Consider the following 16,736-nt stretch of genomic DNA (forward strand, 5'->3'; position numbering starts at 1 on the left):
GTGTTTTTAAGCAATCAAATGTAGTTAGTAATTTAGATGGGCTTACCTTTAATTCTTCTTTTCGCATCACCCATATATCTTCTGAGCTGGTCGGTATGCCGTCCACCGTAGATCTTATTTCTATTAAACTACTGTCAAAATAATTCTTATCTCGGTGAAGGTTCTCCCCAGCAAAAATTGATCGCACACTTCGTCTTTGCTCTTCCGCTCCTTTCGTACCAAAATGTACTGTGTGAGCGTTATGAACTTGTGAACGAATAGCTTTCTCAAACTGAGAAGCTGGCGGAGGTGGAGCTGCTTCGGCGGTAGTCACTAAGAATTTGTGTTTTGCACCCATTACAGTGCGCTTAGAAGATTCCCGCTCATCTGTTGAAGAATCTTCATCCTGGGATTGCTTTTTGCTGCTATGTATATCATTTTCTATGTGGTCTGTACTCCTATGAGCCAGCCAAGCTTTACCCAGCACGTCCGATGTATCTTTCTTTTTTTCATCATCCTCGTCTTCTTCACGACATTGTGATAGGCGTCGTCTCTCCACAAACGGAAATGGGGAATTAGTGTTACGACTCGAAAGATTGTTGCAATGGTTCATAAAATAATGTTGGAAGAAACTGTCAGTTTCGGGAGTGTCATTCTCTCCTTGAATAATATCTTTAAGTGCAGCTAAAGATGTTATAGTGTTATAATTAATAGCGTTTACCAAATCTTCGCTATCTGTCGAACTTTCAGAGCCATTGCCGGCGTCATCTACATCCAATTTGCTGACTTGCTTGCATACTTGATCCAAAGTCAGGTCTGTACTTTCTGTCTCCATTTTTTTCGTCTTCTCATTTTTTAACTGGGTATTCGAGCTCTGTTCTGATTCGGAATCCATTGGACAGCATTCGAAGCAATAAATTCATGCAATTAATTTACGAAAGGAAACTAGATCTCTTTGCACACAAATCAACCACAAATAGTCACATGTTATTGTTTTTATTTGTTCTTAAGTAATATCGAAACTAATTTTGTGACTTCCGTCACCGATTGGTCGACATTTTACTGTGTCTAATACGGAAACACATACCAATGTACATTTCACTGATCTAAAAAAAACATTTTTTTTTAATTATCACGTCTCTTTCGGTTACCCATTCCTTAGGAAAAAATTATGAAAGGTGGAAAAGGACTAAGTTGGATCCCTAGCATATCTGTGTAGTGTGCAGTCATGGTATGTTACCGGTCGAGACGTCTTTTCGTCATCACGCAGATAATTCAAGTGCAGATTAAGAGAAAGAACCTATTACAAAATAAACATATCTTCATCCTGATTTTAACTGGATATTACATTGTCAATGTGTGGCATATCGGCCAAGGATATATAACTATAAGGTTGATCATTAAAACATTAGAGATTGCAATAAAGTCACAGATTTGAATTGCAATTAATATTTCATTAATTCTGATCAGACGCAAAGCGTTTGAGATAAATGGCCGGCCAATGCAAACAAGCATGAGCAAGGCCAGACTTATCTAAGGCAAAGTCTATGACGTCTATAATCTGTATTTGCTCAAGTCAATTATTGTATATTGCATTCTTATATACGATAGGCAAAGATTACGTAAAAAAAACTATACTGTCATACAGATTATCTTTTTTATTTTACGTTAAAATCTGTTTTCGAAGTGTTTGTTATGTACACGACAAGAAAAGAACAACTATACCGAAGTTCAAGTCAATCGTATTTAATATATTTCACTCAGTCGACACGTGGTAAAAATCGCTTATTATAGATAAGAATAAGAATATAAAATTTGTTCTTTATGATGTAGGTCAACAGCAAAAATCAAATGTTCTTGTCATTAAAATTTTAGTTAAATATTTTTTAATTGAAAGAATGATAAGGAGAATCTTAACCTAATTACCCAATTATCAAATAATCATATAGACATTTATGGTTAGAATTAAACTTTTCATATATATTGTAGTGTAGGTAGACAAAGATAATGGTTATTTCCCATTGTTAGTCATAAATACGTCAGTGAAAATTCAATGTGTATGTTAACTTAGAAATTCAAGGTGATTGATAATAAACACCAAAGATATATAAATAGTTAGCAAAGATAACATTAAATTCAATGCAAAAGAAGTTGGTTATCTCAGCACGTCCAGTCTTTAATCAAACAGTTGCTGATAAGAAACACAAGTCGGAAATGATGATTAAAACCACGTCTAAGAGAGGACTAAGATAGCTATAACTTTAGTACATATTTCAATAGAATTTAGTACAAAATAAAATTTATATTCACTTTCTGACATTTTCAGTTACAGACCGGGCAGTTCAATTCTTTTAGTTCCTCCTTATTCCACTTATATGGGGTTGACGTGGAACATTTTACAAAACTTAAGGTTTTGACCTAATTTTTTACAACTGGCCGCCTGCCTGTTACCAACCAGTCTATTAGAGTCTATAATTGAAATGTTAGAATCTATACAGTAGATATGAGAGAGGCCTGTTCTTAATTGTCCAAAACAATATTGTCAAATACAGTGTCCTATATCATTTGTATGTGTTGTGTCATCGTACTGGCCTTACCAAGGACATGTTATTTATTGCTTTGTATCACACCATTGTTACAACAATTGACTCTATACATTGACTCATTTAAATAATGAATACTAATTTGTGTACAAAAATAAGTGATTCTATTAATATTAGGTGTATCCATTGCGTTTCGTACCATTGTATTTTTGATTATAATAGTAAAATAAGTAACATATTTTAAAGATTTTTTTGATATTTTTTTTAGGTAAATCATAATCTTTACAGAAACAAAGTTTGTGATAGTATTCATTGAGGTCACAAACCACAAAACATTATATTAATGAACTTTAATATGAGGTCACAGGTTTTTCTTCCAGTCAAACTTTTTGTTTGAATTTTAATAAAATATTGTTCACTGTATTTAAACATGTCAATATATATAGTTGGTGATATCAAAAGAATCAATCAATAGAATCAGAAAATAAGCATTGTCGGTTAGCATTTGTTTCCGTTACATGCATAACTGTGGGTTCTGACTGTCATGAAACTTGTGGTTGTGTCTGTTTTTTCAAAGAGAATGTAAAGGATGACAATATGTGTCAAAGTCTAGTGTCACTGCAGTTGAAACCCACATTCAAGTTGATGTTTAAGAAAATGAATAATGTGTAACTGAATTAATAATTTTTAAGTAAAAGATACATTCCTTTTAAGCATTATTTAGATACAAGTTTATTTTAAATTCAAAAATATCGGCTAATTACATATAAATATACAAATTATATGTAATGTTCTATGTTTTCTAAATAATAATAATTTTTAAAAAGTTAGCAAAGGAAAAAGAAGATTTTAATAAAGAGACTAACCGTTACTTTTAAATATATTTTTATATAAAAGTAGTAGGACCTTCCTCAATGAAACTACGGTACAGGGATAAACGAAAGAGACGTGACGAAATTATTTGTAGAACAAACCGTAAACACATCACATCGCATCACCATTAAAGTCAACACAATGACATCTCATAATTTGTCACTCACATTTTATTTTCACCTCCGTTGTTCATAAAATAACATAAGCGAGTAGTAATTTTTTTTTAAATATCTTGAATATTAAACAATTTGCAAGTTACCACAAGGCAAAATGTTCCCACTTTCCGCATATAATAGACAAAATAATTGTAGGAAACGACGACACTGACAAGTTAATGACACCTAATAAGTTAGTATTGCCAATTAAAAATATTTGTGGTAATTTTTCCACGTGCTTTCACTTTTGCAAATCGAGATTTTTATAAAAATTCTAGAATATTATTATGAATATTTTGGAATGATTATTTGGAACATAAAATAAAAAACACTAGGACGAAATTAACAAATTTTTAATATAACCTGGTCAGGAAAACAGAAAACCTCGTCGTGTGACGAAAAACCTATGAAAGTTAAGTTTTTGATACTGGCAACAGCAATTTAATTTAAAAAATAAAAATATTGTTATGCATTGATGTCTATAAATGGATAGGCTTTTGCTTTGTTTCGATTTAAACAGACAGTTAATTGTATCTATACTATTAGTTCGACTCCTAATCACCGCTACAAACTACAAACAGCTACCATCAGCGTCAAAATGGCGGAAACCAAATAGTCACTTAACACAATGTACTGTAGCCAGTTTATTTATACAAGTCAGTGTTGCCATGGCATTCGTATTGTAGAATTTTGTCGGTTAAAGAGAAAAACTGCCTTTTGCTCACTATAGATGTCAGCATGACCGAGAGTTACTATGCATATAATATTCTAGTGTGTCTATTTAAGGATGATAAGATTGAGAATTATATAATGTTTTTTTTAAGATATTACAGTGACTCCAATTTTATTCAACTGTAGATTACACCACTTGGTTTGACGACGAAGATGTTAAGTACTGCAATTATAAATGGATATTGCTGGTCAATCTTTAGATCTCGTCACCTATTTTACACTGCTGGTAATTCTTTTATAAAATGAATTAAATATTGACCAAACCTTAATTTCATGATTTTCAACTAAAAATCAACTGATATTATCGTCACTCTTAGATCCTTCTAATAGTTAAAGGAAAAAAAACGCTAAGAACTTATTTTTTTTAATAAGAGGAATAGGGCGGGAGTAATTAGAATACTATGCCTAACGTTTTAGTATTTTATACTTTACGTTTCAAACAAATATAAACCTGTATGAGTTACTTGAAATGGCCTACTTGTGGAGCAGAGGGCGTCACTGATTGTGATAGTTTAAAAGTTAAATAGAAATATTTCTTCATAGTACAATAATTTGGGAATTTAAAGTCTATTATCACGCTCATTAGCGGTTTAAAAATAATAGCGCCGCTTTGCGTAAGCGTTAACAATAGAACTATTGTGTCAAAGATTGATTGGCATCAAAAAGCTTCGAAAGAATTTCCATGTGAGTATTTATTTTGCCATATCGTGATTCTGCAACTCGACATTACAAAATTATTTTGCGCCCACATCCACAATGTATTTACTTGTAAGTCTGCCCGTTTCTAACAAGCGATATAAGTTAAACGAGATTTTAGCACGAAATACTTACTTGATACAAAATATTTTATATTCCATGTCATTACACTTATGATACATGCAGTGGATTTATGTGTATCTTCAAAATCTAGCTTTAAGAATTTCAGATAGAAAATTTCCAGACCAACATTTTTTTTGATTATTAATTTTTTTGCTCCTCTTTTTTCCTCTACTGCTTTAGCGGCGCCATAGTGGCCAAAGCTTATTATTTATTTTGATTTCTAAATTCTTATTTGCCAAAATCATTGGCAAAAGACCTCATTTGTATTGAACACGATGATGCGTTTTTAACAGACCTTGCAATTGATTTCGAATATAGCAAGTTGCTGCATAAGGCAACAAAAGCGAAAGTATTTTGTTCGTAAGGCATTAAAGTAAATTGTGTGTATTGAATCGTCGTCCGTGCCGTATTCCTATTGTAAACATGAATTAAAACGTAATAGCTGAATCAATCTTTGGCATATAAACGTTATGAGGATGCAGGACTTTGGGGCACGTAGAATTATTGGTATCTGATTGATACTTTGATAACTGACTGAAATGTCTGTTTCTTTAATTTAATTTTTTTACACTTTGCACATATATTGTAAATAAAAGTCTAATATTGAAAAACCATTGAATTCAACTAAGTAATTTTTTACGTAGACAACATAATAAGATACAATATGTCGAGGTTTATTGTAGACTCATTTGTTTTTCCTTGTATTCGAATTAAACATCGGCGAAAGTTTCATAAGCGATTATTTGGTATTTTTCAATTCACTAAATAGAGGAAGAAACCTTTTAGATATCGTTTTAAATAAATGTAATCCTTACAATTCGCATGCTAAGTGACAATCACTTGTGTTGGAAAATGGCAAATTTCAAGTGTACATTACGCATTATCACTGGTTGGACAGCTCGATTAGATATTACTTAACATCTGAGCCCAGGTCGTCCTCACCTTTGACCTCAATGAAAGTGACTAGCCTCAATGTGTAACTTTTAACTTCATTTTCAATCCAATGACCGAATTACCAATCTCTGCATAACTGTTAAACTATTTCATCTTAAAAATAGTCTGGTTTTATTATTAATATTTAATAATTATTATTATTAACTTTCATAGTAAGTGAAACATTTTTAATTGAAATTAAACTTTTCCTTATAAAGGCTACATGAAGCAAAATACGAAATATATTACCTTAATTATTCCCGTCATCGCGTTAAAAAATAGCTTAGTAAATAATTCTGTACATTTATAAAATAATATTAAAGGTCACTATTAACTATGTAATAAAAGAATATGAACACATTTGCCGTAAAACATTTTTAGAAATTCTTAATTAGCATGTTATTGTCAGTATCATTGTACAGAGAACATGATTTCGTCTATTTGGTAGGCAACAAATTACCAAACGGCGCTATGTGGACAATGATCGGTATGTGTGGTGTCGTGTGTGCCTCTACGCATATAAATCAGGTAAATGATGCCGGGGTGGCGGGCGGACCAGTGCAGCGACACCGAAACTTGGAGTGTACCCAAAGTGCTCGCGTTGGAACGGCAGATCAAGCGTGGCCTCCGTACACTGTAGACCTGCACGCAACCGCTCCGCGGAGAAAGGACCAACGGCAGTGCCTCTTGCGACACACGCGGCCCCAACATCAACATGAGGATACTCCCCTTGTAAGTAACTGCACATCACTTATTTCACCCATCTCCCAGCTTTCTATATTCTGTAGCTACATCTGCAAAAGTCTCAGCTGAGCGACTGCAATTGCGATGTCATAATATTGCAATTAACCGTCCAAAAGGTGCCGGTGTTTGCTAATTTTGTGTATAAGGTGTTCAATTCAGTCCTTGTTTTAACTTTTCGCCCCGCGATTTTTTTACTATTATTCGTAAATAAAAATAGTCATTGATTTCTAAAGTATGCAATATACCTTTAGAAATCAAAGCCTATATATAGAGACGTGCAATTTGAACAAAGTAGTGTTCTCAAAAAGTGTTTTGCCTTTCTAATATGGATAGGATTGGTGTTGGAGACACAAAGGTGTTGTGTGACGAGGAACACTGTACGAATGGATAGTGATTTATGTCTTATTGTTTTAACCTTTCAAAATGTCACGATTGGTCGTGCGTAAAATTAATATGTAAATTAATCAAAACTGCTTTTATCAATATTTTACACAACACATGTTGGATGTAGATTTCCTGGTAACAAATTTTGAACAGACACCAGAAAATTATCTAAATGGAAATATTCATCATTAGCATTAAATATTTTATGATTTAATTATACTTAATATTAGTTGTTTTATGCCAGATTGAAATCCTGAAAAACTAGTTATTTAAATAAAGCAGTGTTCAAATAATGTTCAATATGTAATTAAGGAATAATTTTAAATTTTAATTATTTTTTTTAATTGGAGAACAACGAATATGTTAATCCCATAGTATATGTGATTCGTTGTTCTTTCACAAGTGATGACTTATAAACCTCATTATAGCCAGTCACAGCTTGACCTAGTGCACCGAACCAATTAATTTTCAAACTAATTGACCGAAACCGCGAACCGGTTTCCTCACTTACACCGTCCCATGTTGAAAGTTAGATCCGCGACCTACGATTAGGCAATCGTCGTTATGTAGGATGAACAGTCACAGTTACGAGCAAACTCTGAGCTTTCAATTAGTCAATATAAACCATGTTACGTAAACACTTTGATAATATCAAAGTGTACATTTTATAGGCATAATAAGATAGATACAATCATGTCGTTGCTTATTATAAGTATAAAAAATACATATCTTTTTAGTCAATTTACATATCCGGCACCCAAAAACTATGACTACATGATAAAGATTTTTAGAACCACATTTATCTAACGAGAGGTTTAAGTACTTATAATTTCATTGATAACTGTGATAATATATTTACTGCGATTAACTAAACTTTTTATTTATGCTTCGAACGAGCAAAAGAAACTATTTTTAACTATAGACCACATCATTATATAGAAATCAAAGGATATACAAATAATTAAAATAATTTTTGTAATTACGTATCGTTAAAATAAAGATAAACAAGGAGTATGTCATACGCAAGTGTAACTGGATAAAGATGTTCAATAATACTTACCACTTACTCAACTCAAACTTTACGAACATAACCATTTGGCAATAAAACACTGTTGTGCAACTAAACTATTGACATTTGCCGATGTATTTACGATGCAGGGACGTGCATACATTCTATATTTCAAAGTTTCTTTCGCACCTAATTCATACTTATATAATGTTAAAATCTTCATCCACAATATTTCTTTAAGAAAGATTAGACATGTTCTAAATTCATTTGTGCAATTTTACTTGTTTGCCTAACTTTAATTGTAACCTTTGTGTTTTGTGGGAAGATAGGATAGAACGCTTCTCATGGTTTAATTCAATCAGATATATGTAATTTCACAAGCAGTAATTGTTAAGACAAAAGCCAAGTCGATGCTTGTCTGGCTTTAAATGGACCTAGTTGATAATTTTAAGGAATTCAATTGATTGCTTCGCCTTGCCTGCTCGTCACAGTCCAAGGGCTGTACAATCACTACGACAGGCTGCCGCATTTTGTCACAAGGCCATCTTTACTTCTTGCTCCTTCTAATAATTATTCCAATAGCCTTAAAGTGAATAAAATAAATTATCAAAGCTCCTAAGCGTATAGAGTTCACATCGAACACGATTGTAGAAAGCTGCACTTTTTCTGACGTGACTTGGGACATAAACATATTCGAGTTATCTGCGCTGCATATTGAAGAGGGCATATTCAAACATAACAAAATAAACCACTAATCTATGTCCACATCAAATGACTAAACATATATCTATCAAGAATGAATTACTAGAAGCGTGCACTCGCATTATTTAAAAAGCGTATAATTTGTACACGTATAAATTGAGCATACAAGCACAAACATTCCGTGACTTTGTGACTTATTATATAAAAATATAGAAAGTTGGATATGACATTATAAAGTACGATCGGAAGCGGATGCGGAATCTGCTAATCATTCATTCGACCTGACCCTGGAGTTGATCTATTACTCAACTACCGATGATCCGTGAGATGTTGGTACATATCGTCAGTTGTAGAGAAATGTTCGCACTTGTTTCTGACACTTGTATATCTGTTTACCTGTCGTTGAATGTCGTAGAGTTGAACCCGTCCACCTCCGAGCACGGCAATCACCCAACCTCGGCATGCCACTCTCAAATGACATTAAACGCCATTGAACTATTTGGCCTACATTCAATGGCAATAATACATAAAAATTAATCAGGAAGTATTTTTAAATGTAAAGTTTCTTTGTGGAGGATGAATTATAAAAAAATTACATAACTATTGTTGCTTATGAAATATAAACTTTGACATTAAACTAACCTTTATATTACCACTTGGGCTATATTAAAGTTTTTTTAAGTCGTAACCATGTACATGACGTGAATAGTGCTTTAACATATTGACTTTTAAGATACTTGTTTTACCATTTATCGTGATTTCGTTGTAATGTTACTTCGGCCGGTAGGTATGTGACTGCGTCAGTATATAAAGGTTGGACGTGCAAGGACAAAGCTCGCAAAAACTTAAAACGTGTACTCAAAATCAGACAGACGATAAATATTATTTGCCTTTGTGTGTACACTTAATAGATTTGATGCTATGTAAATATCTTTACACATACTTGACATTATGTGCAATATTTTCGTTATTCAATATAAGTAGATGATGAAACATAGAGATTATGATAAATAAAATGAGACACCATTACAGTTTTATCGTTGAATTTTGGGACACGCTGTATAACTGTAGAGACAGGCCTATAATTCTTCCCAGTCAAGCGTATTAGATTGAGAGATTTTTTTTTCATGAATACCGCCCCCATTAATAAATATTTTATCTGATGGTTAAAAATATCTATTTTCCCAATTTCAGCATCGTTCTTTTGACGTGTTTGGCGTGGCAGGCATCTGCACGGGCCCAGGACGAGAACGAAGCGCGGGCGGCGCCCTCTCGCGGCCTGCTCAAGCGAGGCTTGCTTACCAAGGGCAAAGCTACCACAACTACCACCACACCTGCGCCACAGGTAATAAGATCGAATTACTCCAACCGTGCATTTCCACAGCCAAAATATTCAGACAAAAACATAATGTGTCACACTTTTGTCAGAGAGAATGATAGAGATAACAATATTATAAAAACCTTGTAAATATTATTTCGCAATGAAAACATATTGTTACCGACATAGATACCAGAAAAACCTATATATCCTTTGTGGGCGTTTCCCGATTGGCCGATCGGCCACACCAAAAGTAAAACAATGTAGGATTCAAATCCTGTAGATATTGGTCAGAATATTCAGGAATGTCGTAAGCCACTTTAACAAGGTTTCCTTAATGTAATCTGTACATGCGAAATTAATATAAATTTTGGAGCCAAAAGAAAGCAGGTATACATTATGTACTGAAAGCAACTGGAGCACATAGCCTTGCATGTTAAATGTGATACACATTGTGATAGAAAGACAATTATTCCACGTACATATACGCTCCACCTTCCAACGATTGCGGCCTTAAAGTTTCACGATTACGTTCTAGTTTCGAATTCTAATAAGATTCGGTCCAAGAGTAGGACATAGATATAATTGCAATACAACAACCGCCAATAAAACTGGTTTCAAGAGCAGGCCTATGACCATACCATATCTGTCTTAGACGTCCGCCTATATTTCGTATGCAATATAAACCTACCGGCAATACCACATTCATTGTTAATGACTTAATCGAAATCAAATATTTAAAGCTGCCATACAATTTTAGTAAGTCTTCATTCATCTCACTTTCGTGGGGTCGGCGTAAACTTTAATATCTAAGCTTAATTTTTAATAGCCAAAAATATTTTATTAAATAAATTCTATTGTTACAATTGTGTTTGTTGTAGGCAATTACGTATGAACTAGGATTTTTAACTAAATATACTTTGTATTTGTTAAAAACGTATCAAAGGAGTCTTTATGTTAATTTATAGTCGCCATTCCTTTCTGATCACCACTGATGTTTGTTACCGCTTTGCTAAGGTCAATACAGAGATAGTTTATAAAAAGCGGAAAAGTAAACCTACTCCAAGAGATCGTGACTCTTAAAAGATTCCGCATTCTTACGCGGCCGAGGACTTTCCTATTACCTCGTCGAGACTAAACATTTACATGTGCTTTGTTTTTTTCGTCACACATTATATGTAACTTGCATAAGCATTCGACATTTGTTTAGAGTGAATCTCAAATTGGGCAGATATCTCAGAAAAGTCAATTGTAGAAATTTATCTGGTACTTACGTAACACTTTGCAATAATATTTCTTAACCTCTAACCACAAACGATGCAAATACAACCTAGTCATGCAAACAGAAATCTAATTTGGAATGTTTAAATCGTTTTTACTACTTGTTACTTATTTAGCTATAAAAAGTTAATTATAATTATAATAATTAAATTGATTAATCCTATCAATACGTAAATCATTCAAAAAAAATTTAGTTATAAATAATGACAAAATAATGATGCAATGATTTAATATTGCAAAAATTGATGATTATATTTTCTTTATAATTACGACGATAAAACCAATGTTTTTTTTAACTGAGGTCAAAGGAGGTTTTGATCTAAAAATGATGTAAAAATTATTGTTTATTCTTTTTCTGTATTTTTGGCATTTCATCGCAGAACAGCTATTTCTCGTATGTTTTAAAATAATAATTTCTATAAATGTACATCTATATGTCTTTTTATACTTTAATTTTATTAATACGTAGGCACTAGGAAATGATAAAATCTCCTTTCTAGTACGCTTATGGTATTCCGGTTTGACAAGTACGATACTGTTTGTTAAATAAAAAAAATATTTGTAAGAATACATCGTTAAAGTTTACTTAAAAATAAAAGTAAATAATCGAAATTAATATTCATAATGTGAAGTTATAAAACAATATTAAATAGCTTATGATATTTATGTTGTCTATTATTGCATTCTTCACAAACACACAAGAGTATTGAAGTATTTTCAAGATTTCTTTTAAATATGTTTTAAACAGTCAATCCATTATTGTTATAACCGTTAATATTATCATATGATATTATACCTGTATATTAATCAATGTTAATTATTAACATTTAACGAAATATTTTGAGTTACTACGACTAATCTATAAATCTTAATTACAACTTGTTTGCGCATTTTTAGGTCAATAGCGACACCGCTTGTTGCTAAATTTCTTCATTACTAATTATATCGAAATACGTTACGCCGCAGTGTGATGTTTGCACAGATTATCAGATATTTCGCGTTTAAGTATTTGCAACAGGAAATTTTACGGTAAATTTTATACGGTATACAAAACCCTTACAGCGTAATAAACTAAAGAAAGAAGGACACTATTCGTATTTAATTTATACATTCTTAAATTTGAGTAGTCAATGAAATTAAAGCTGACTTTTATTGGCCGTATACCCTAGAAAGACGGGATAACTGTTCATATAAAAGATGAATCTTTCGCTATCATGTAGTTCAAGGTAAGTGGGACCTGAGGCGGATGATCGAGTTACCTTCGTCGATGACCTCTACACGAGCTCCCTTTCTTAAATGGCATTTCTACCGGCAATCGTAAGGATTACGTATACATTAAGACTGAACTGGTTACGTGAAGAAAATATAGCGACTGGCATCGGAATGTGCATGAGAATGTTTATGCATGAAGGCCAATTTAGCATTGAAAAGATTTCACAAATACAACTTTACTATATCGTGAAATAATCCAAAGGAAGTAGTACGGCTGTACCATTTTATTAAAGTAAAATGTGTTTTGTTCTACTGTTAAAGCTAGTTTTGTTTAGTGTCTTTAATAAAATTGGGATTAACATCCTTATGTTAAGTTCGCTAAACTATGTTCTAACAATTCTTCAATTCAATTCTACAATACAATATTTATATGTTTAAATTAAAGGTCAAAGAGCGATTTACATAAAAAAAATTACACACAAATTTACACATTTTTCTTAGAGTAATCGATTGTTGTTCTATATGAAAAAATTATACAACGAAACATGTTTTAATTATAAACCAAAGATACCGCTTTTAAAGCTTCAAATGTCATAAGGGATGAACCAGTCCTGAACTCGTGAAAGTATTGTTATTTTTTATTCATTTTAGCGCATGAGTGCATTGTGCATGTAACAGAACGCAAACCGGTATGAGGAATATATTGCGACAGAGTAAGGATAATTTATAGCCAGTACTGCAATATGATACGTGCGATTTCTTCATAAACATATCGTCTGTTTTGTAGCGAGCTTAATTTGTATAAATGATTCCCGTAATAACCTTTTGATGTCGTCTTCATCACAGTATTATGTAATGTGACATAATATTATCATTTATCTTGGAATTTGTGTAATGTATTACGAAAATTTACGTTTTACTAGTTTTAAATATTGAAGTCTTAACCTTTGAGAGTCAAAGAATTTTGACGGTTCACGATATTTTAAAATGTTGCAATAAAACATGAAACAAATGAGCCAAAATAAATAACCAAACTTCAGAAGTTTAAGTTATATTTAAGTTAAGCATCCGGTTTGGACACGTGGAATTGGTAATTTAAGGTTTTCTTAGAAACGTTGCATAATGTCACGCCGAGATTTAGTTTCTTGTAAACTTTTTAATTACTTTAACCTTTATTTCTCGCGGGAATTGCTGTATGATTTAAAGGTCAATATAACGATCAGGTTTTTACTTTATACTAACTTTGAATGTTTATTCATGATCATTATATTTCCCATTAATTAAAACCAAAATTGTTGAATTCCTTATTATTCGAAGAGCAGACAGCAGACATTTTTAATTTCTTATAGTAATTGATACTATTAGCTGTTGATTTAAGAAATCCTATGTATAATATTTTTACGTAACATTACAGTATTTCTGTGCTTTTGTGACATTTATTTATTTTATTTTATTTACTGCTGATAAATATAATACAGTATTACTAACTGACTAAAATGACTGGCTTAAAAACGAATGCGATCTTTTCTTTAACCGCATTATAACGTTATAAGTACAAGGACGGCAAAGCATCTGCGGTTCTAAAAAAAAACAACAACATAACTCACGCACGTGACTCAGACTGGTGGGCAGAGACCACGGCCCTCTGATATATATTTATATTTTTCTTTTTAGGATGATGTCGAATATGAAGACGACGCCGAATACGCAGAAGGAGATGCACAAGAACCCTCAACGGAAGCACCGCCTTCGTCCACTGAAGGCAAGAAGCTCGTCACAGGCGGAGTCCGACCCTTCCGCAGCAATACTGACCTACTTGAAGCTTTGAAGAGACGACGGGCCCAAGTTGCTGAAGGTGAACTAAAGTATTTTAGTAAGGGATTTGATTTGGCACGTTGGTAACGAGAGTACTGCTCTACATGACGTGCCAACTATAGATTTATGCTATGTATTCCTAATTGACTAAGCTTAATTGCCAATTTTTTCTCCTTTCCTTATTTCTAACAGTTTCGCTTTTCTTCCTCTTTTATAAAAATTGTTTTTCACATTTTATCTTCACTCACTTTTGACGTACTAAAACAAGTAGACAACAAGGAACGTACTTTTTTAATGAAATTACATGGAAAAATAAATCATGTATGAATTTTTTTCTCTATATTAAATACATAACAAATAATAAATTCCTTTCTTTATCAGCTAAAATCAATGGGCAATCTTCGTCCAGTGTAGATGGTGTAGATGCTGCATCCAAATCTAGTTACAGTAAGTTATGATTGTTAATAAAAGATGTAGATTGAATAACTTAACAAGAGAACTGTAGGCAAAAGCTAAATTTAGAGAAATGAAAATAGTTTGATTATGGTTGTATTGTGAGAAAGTTGAAATGTGAGGGCATTCCTGTGAGATGACGTTTGGTACAGATGAGAGTGATGTACTGCGATATTAAAGAGTAAGAATAAATGGTTATCCAAAAACGGTATACACATTCATGGTATATTACGCCATTGTCGTAATCACTGTTGCGATTGTATAAAGTGATTTTATTTGAAACCTATTCAACCTTGAGCTTTGCCTGTACAAACCGCAAACATAATTACGATCCAACAACAGAACATGACCTCTTATCGTATGAAGTGTTCAACTGATAAATTATATTATTTACGCAATTCGTGACAAATAGGACTATTATTTAACAACGCATTCTGCCTTTCTCTCTATCTTTCTTCTTACAAACGTTTATATCCGTAGTTTATTGAACCACATAGCGATGTATGCTTTAATGGCTCTAGCAGTTATCAAATTAGACCCTCGTCTTAAAAACTGTGTACATAAAGCATACAAGCTTTGTAATTCATAAGATATTACGCAATGACCGCTCTAGCTTATTCTCTGAAAGATATATAAGTAAAAAAAGCTTGTGTGTATTCAAATATAAACTCTAGTGTCTTATGTTTTAGGTAAGAAACGCTTTAACACAGCTACACGGGAAACAAATGTTGAAGACGCGCCACCCGCGCCGCCCGCGCCACCTAAGCCCAGCAGAGGTCGTTTTGGACGACGTAAGTCTAGACTTGATAAGATATTAAAATGGACAATTGATTCCAAGAATGTTTAATTTGATTTCTGAGAGCTCACAAATTGCATATTGTACATGCCTTTGGCAAATGTAATACGATCTCATTTGCCAGAAAAATAACATTTCCCCGGTGATAATGATGTTAATAAATTTGGAGAATTTGTTTTATTCAAGATTGCCTATGAAAATTGATTGATTTTTATATCAGATGCGGCATTTCACTGAACGAATGATTTAGCCGTTTTCTAATAAACTTCATAAAATTTTGATTATGTTGTCATTAAAATAAGAGTGTAATTTAATATAAATATAACTCCGCAGCGTCATCAAGATCATTCCAAGAAGCAGAACCAGAGGAACAGAATGACGCCGCCCCTCCCGCGAGAACTGGCAGGACGTTCTCTAGGGGAAGGGGGAATTAATTAAACATTTAATATAAGCTACCCTACTATTAATATCTTCAAATCTTGTCTCCCCATCCCCATCCTGTACCATTCCCCAGTCATGCGATCCTAGTAACTTGAATTTTGTTCATAATTCGTCAAGGCCGATTAGAATTGATTTTATGTTTACTATATTGTAAATTATGTCATAAGTATTTTTTAAATAAATGTAGAAATATTTAATACGTTTTTTGGTTTATTCCTTGGCTATATGAATATTCGACACAAAAAAGTTGAAGCCTAACATATACAAAGTATATCCAGTGGGTCTCATATACAAAATGGGTGGATAAAGACCTCATCCCAAACCTAACGATGAATCTGTCATAATTAGATCCTTATTACATGTACGAATCGATATGTAATATTAAATAAACTAATCAAATGAAAAATTGCTTTCAATAAAATGTCAATATCTTACTAATTATTATAAATACGAATGTCTAGATAGATGGAACTTCGTTAGAAGGTATCTTCAGAAAGGCTGCATGGATGTCGCTGAAATGTGGCATGTATGCTAGAATGTGGCATAC

General features: G+C 32.7%; 2 protein-coding genes across 5 annotated transcripts in view; one reads left to right on the forward strand and one right to left on the reverse strand.

The window, feature by feature from the left end:
• Positions 1-3,731, reverse strand: part of Snf4agamma (SNF4/AMP-activated protein kinase gamma subunit) — a 36,799-nt gene extending 33,068 nt beyond the window's left edge. The window contains exons 1-2 of one of the 3 annotated variants that reach the window (XM_013323836.1): positions 3,655-3,731; positions 47-1,085 (exon numbers count right to left, since the gene is read on the reverse strand). In XM_013323836.1, coding sequence (XP_013179290.1) covers positions 47-874 — 828 coding nt within the window. In that variant the 5' untranslated portion in view covers positions 875-1,085; positions 3,655-3,731. Of the gene's footprint in view, positions 1-46; positions 1,086-3,496 lie in introns of all 3 variants that reach the window. The other 2 variants (XM_013323834.1, XM_013323833.1) reach the window with 2 other exon arrangements.
• Positions 3,732-6,587: 2,856 nt separating this feature from the next.
• On the forward strand, positions 6,588-16,388 carry LOC106126439 (myosin-1). Of its 2 annotated transcripts, NM_001312215.1 has the most exons (6): positions 6,599-6,766; positions 10,068-10,218; positions 14,359-14,539; positions 14,881-14,946; positions 15,642-15,743; positions 16,082-16,382. In NM_001312215.1, the coding sequence occupies exons 1-6, from the start codon at positions 6,750-6,752 to the stop codon at positions 16,180-16,182; spliced, it is 618 nt and encodes a 205-aa protein (NP_001299144.1). In that variant the 5' UTR covers positions 6,599-6,749; the 3' UTR covers positions 16,183-16,382. The 2 variants fall into 2 exon arrangements, with proteins under 2 accessions (XP_013179569.1, NP_001299144.1); XM_013324115.1 differs by lacking the exon at positions 14,881-14,946 and having other exon boundaries at positions 6,588-6,766; positions 16,082-16,388.
• Positions 16,389-16,736: the final 348 nt, after the last annotated feature.

The sequence above is a fragment of the Papilio xuthus genome, unplaced genomic scaffold (genome assembly GCF_000836235.2).
Source record: "Papilio xuthus unplaced genomic scaffold, Pxut_1.1 DF825017.1, whole genome shotgun sequence".
Taxonomy (NCBI): Eukaryota; Metazoa; Arthropoda; class Insecta; order Lepidoptera; family Papilionidae; genus Papilio; species Papilio xuthus.

Coding starts and splice junctions, on each gene's coding strand:
- LOC106126439 (NM_001312215.1), top strand. Junction 14,540..14,880: donor ACGGGCCCAAGTTGCTGAAG/GTGAACTAAAGT, acceptor TTTCTTTATCAG/CTAAAATCAATGGGCAATCT. Junction 14,947..15,641: donor TGCATCCAAATCTAGTTACA/GTAAGTTATGAT, acceptor CTTATGTTTTAG/GTAAGAAACGCTTTAACACA.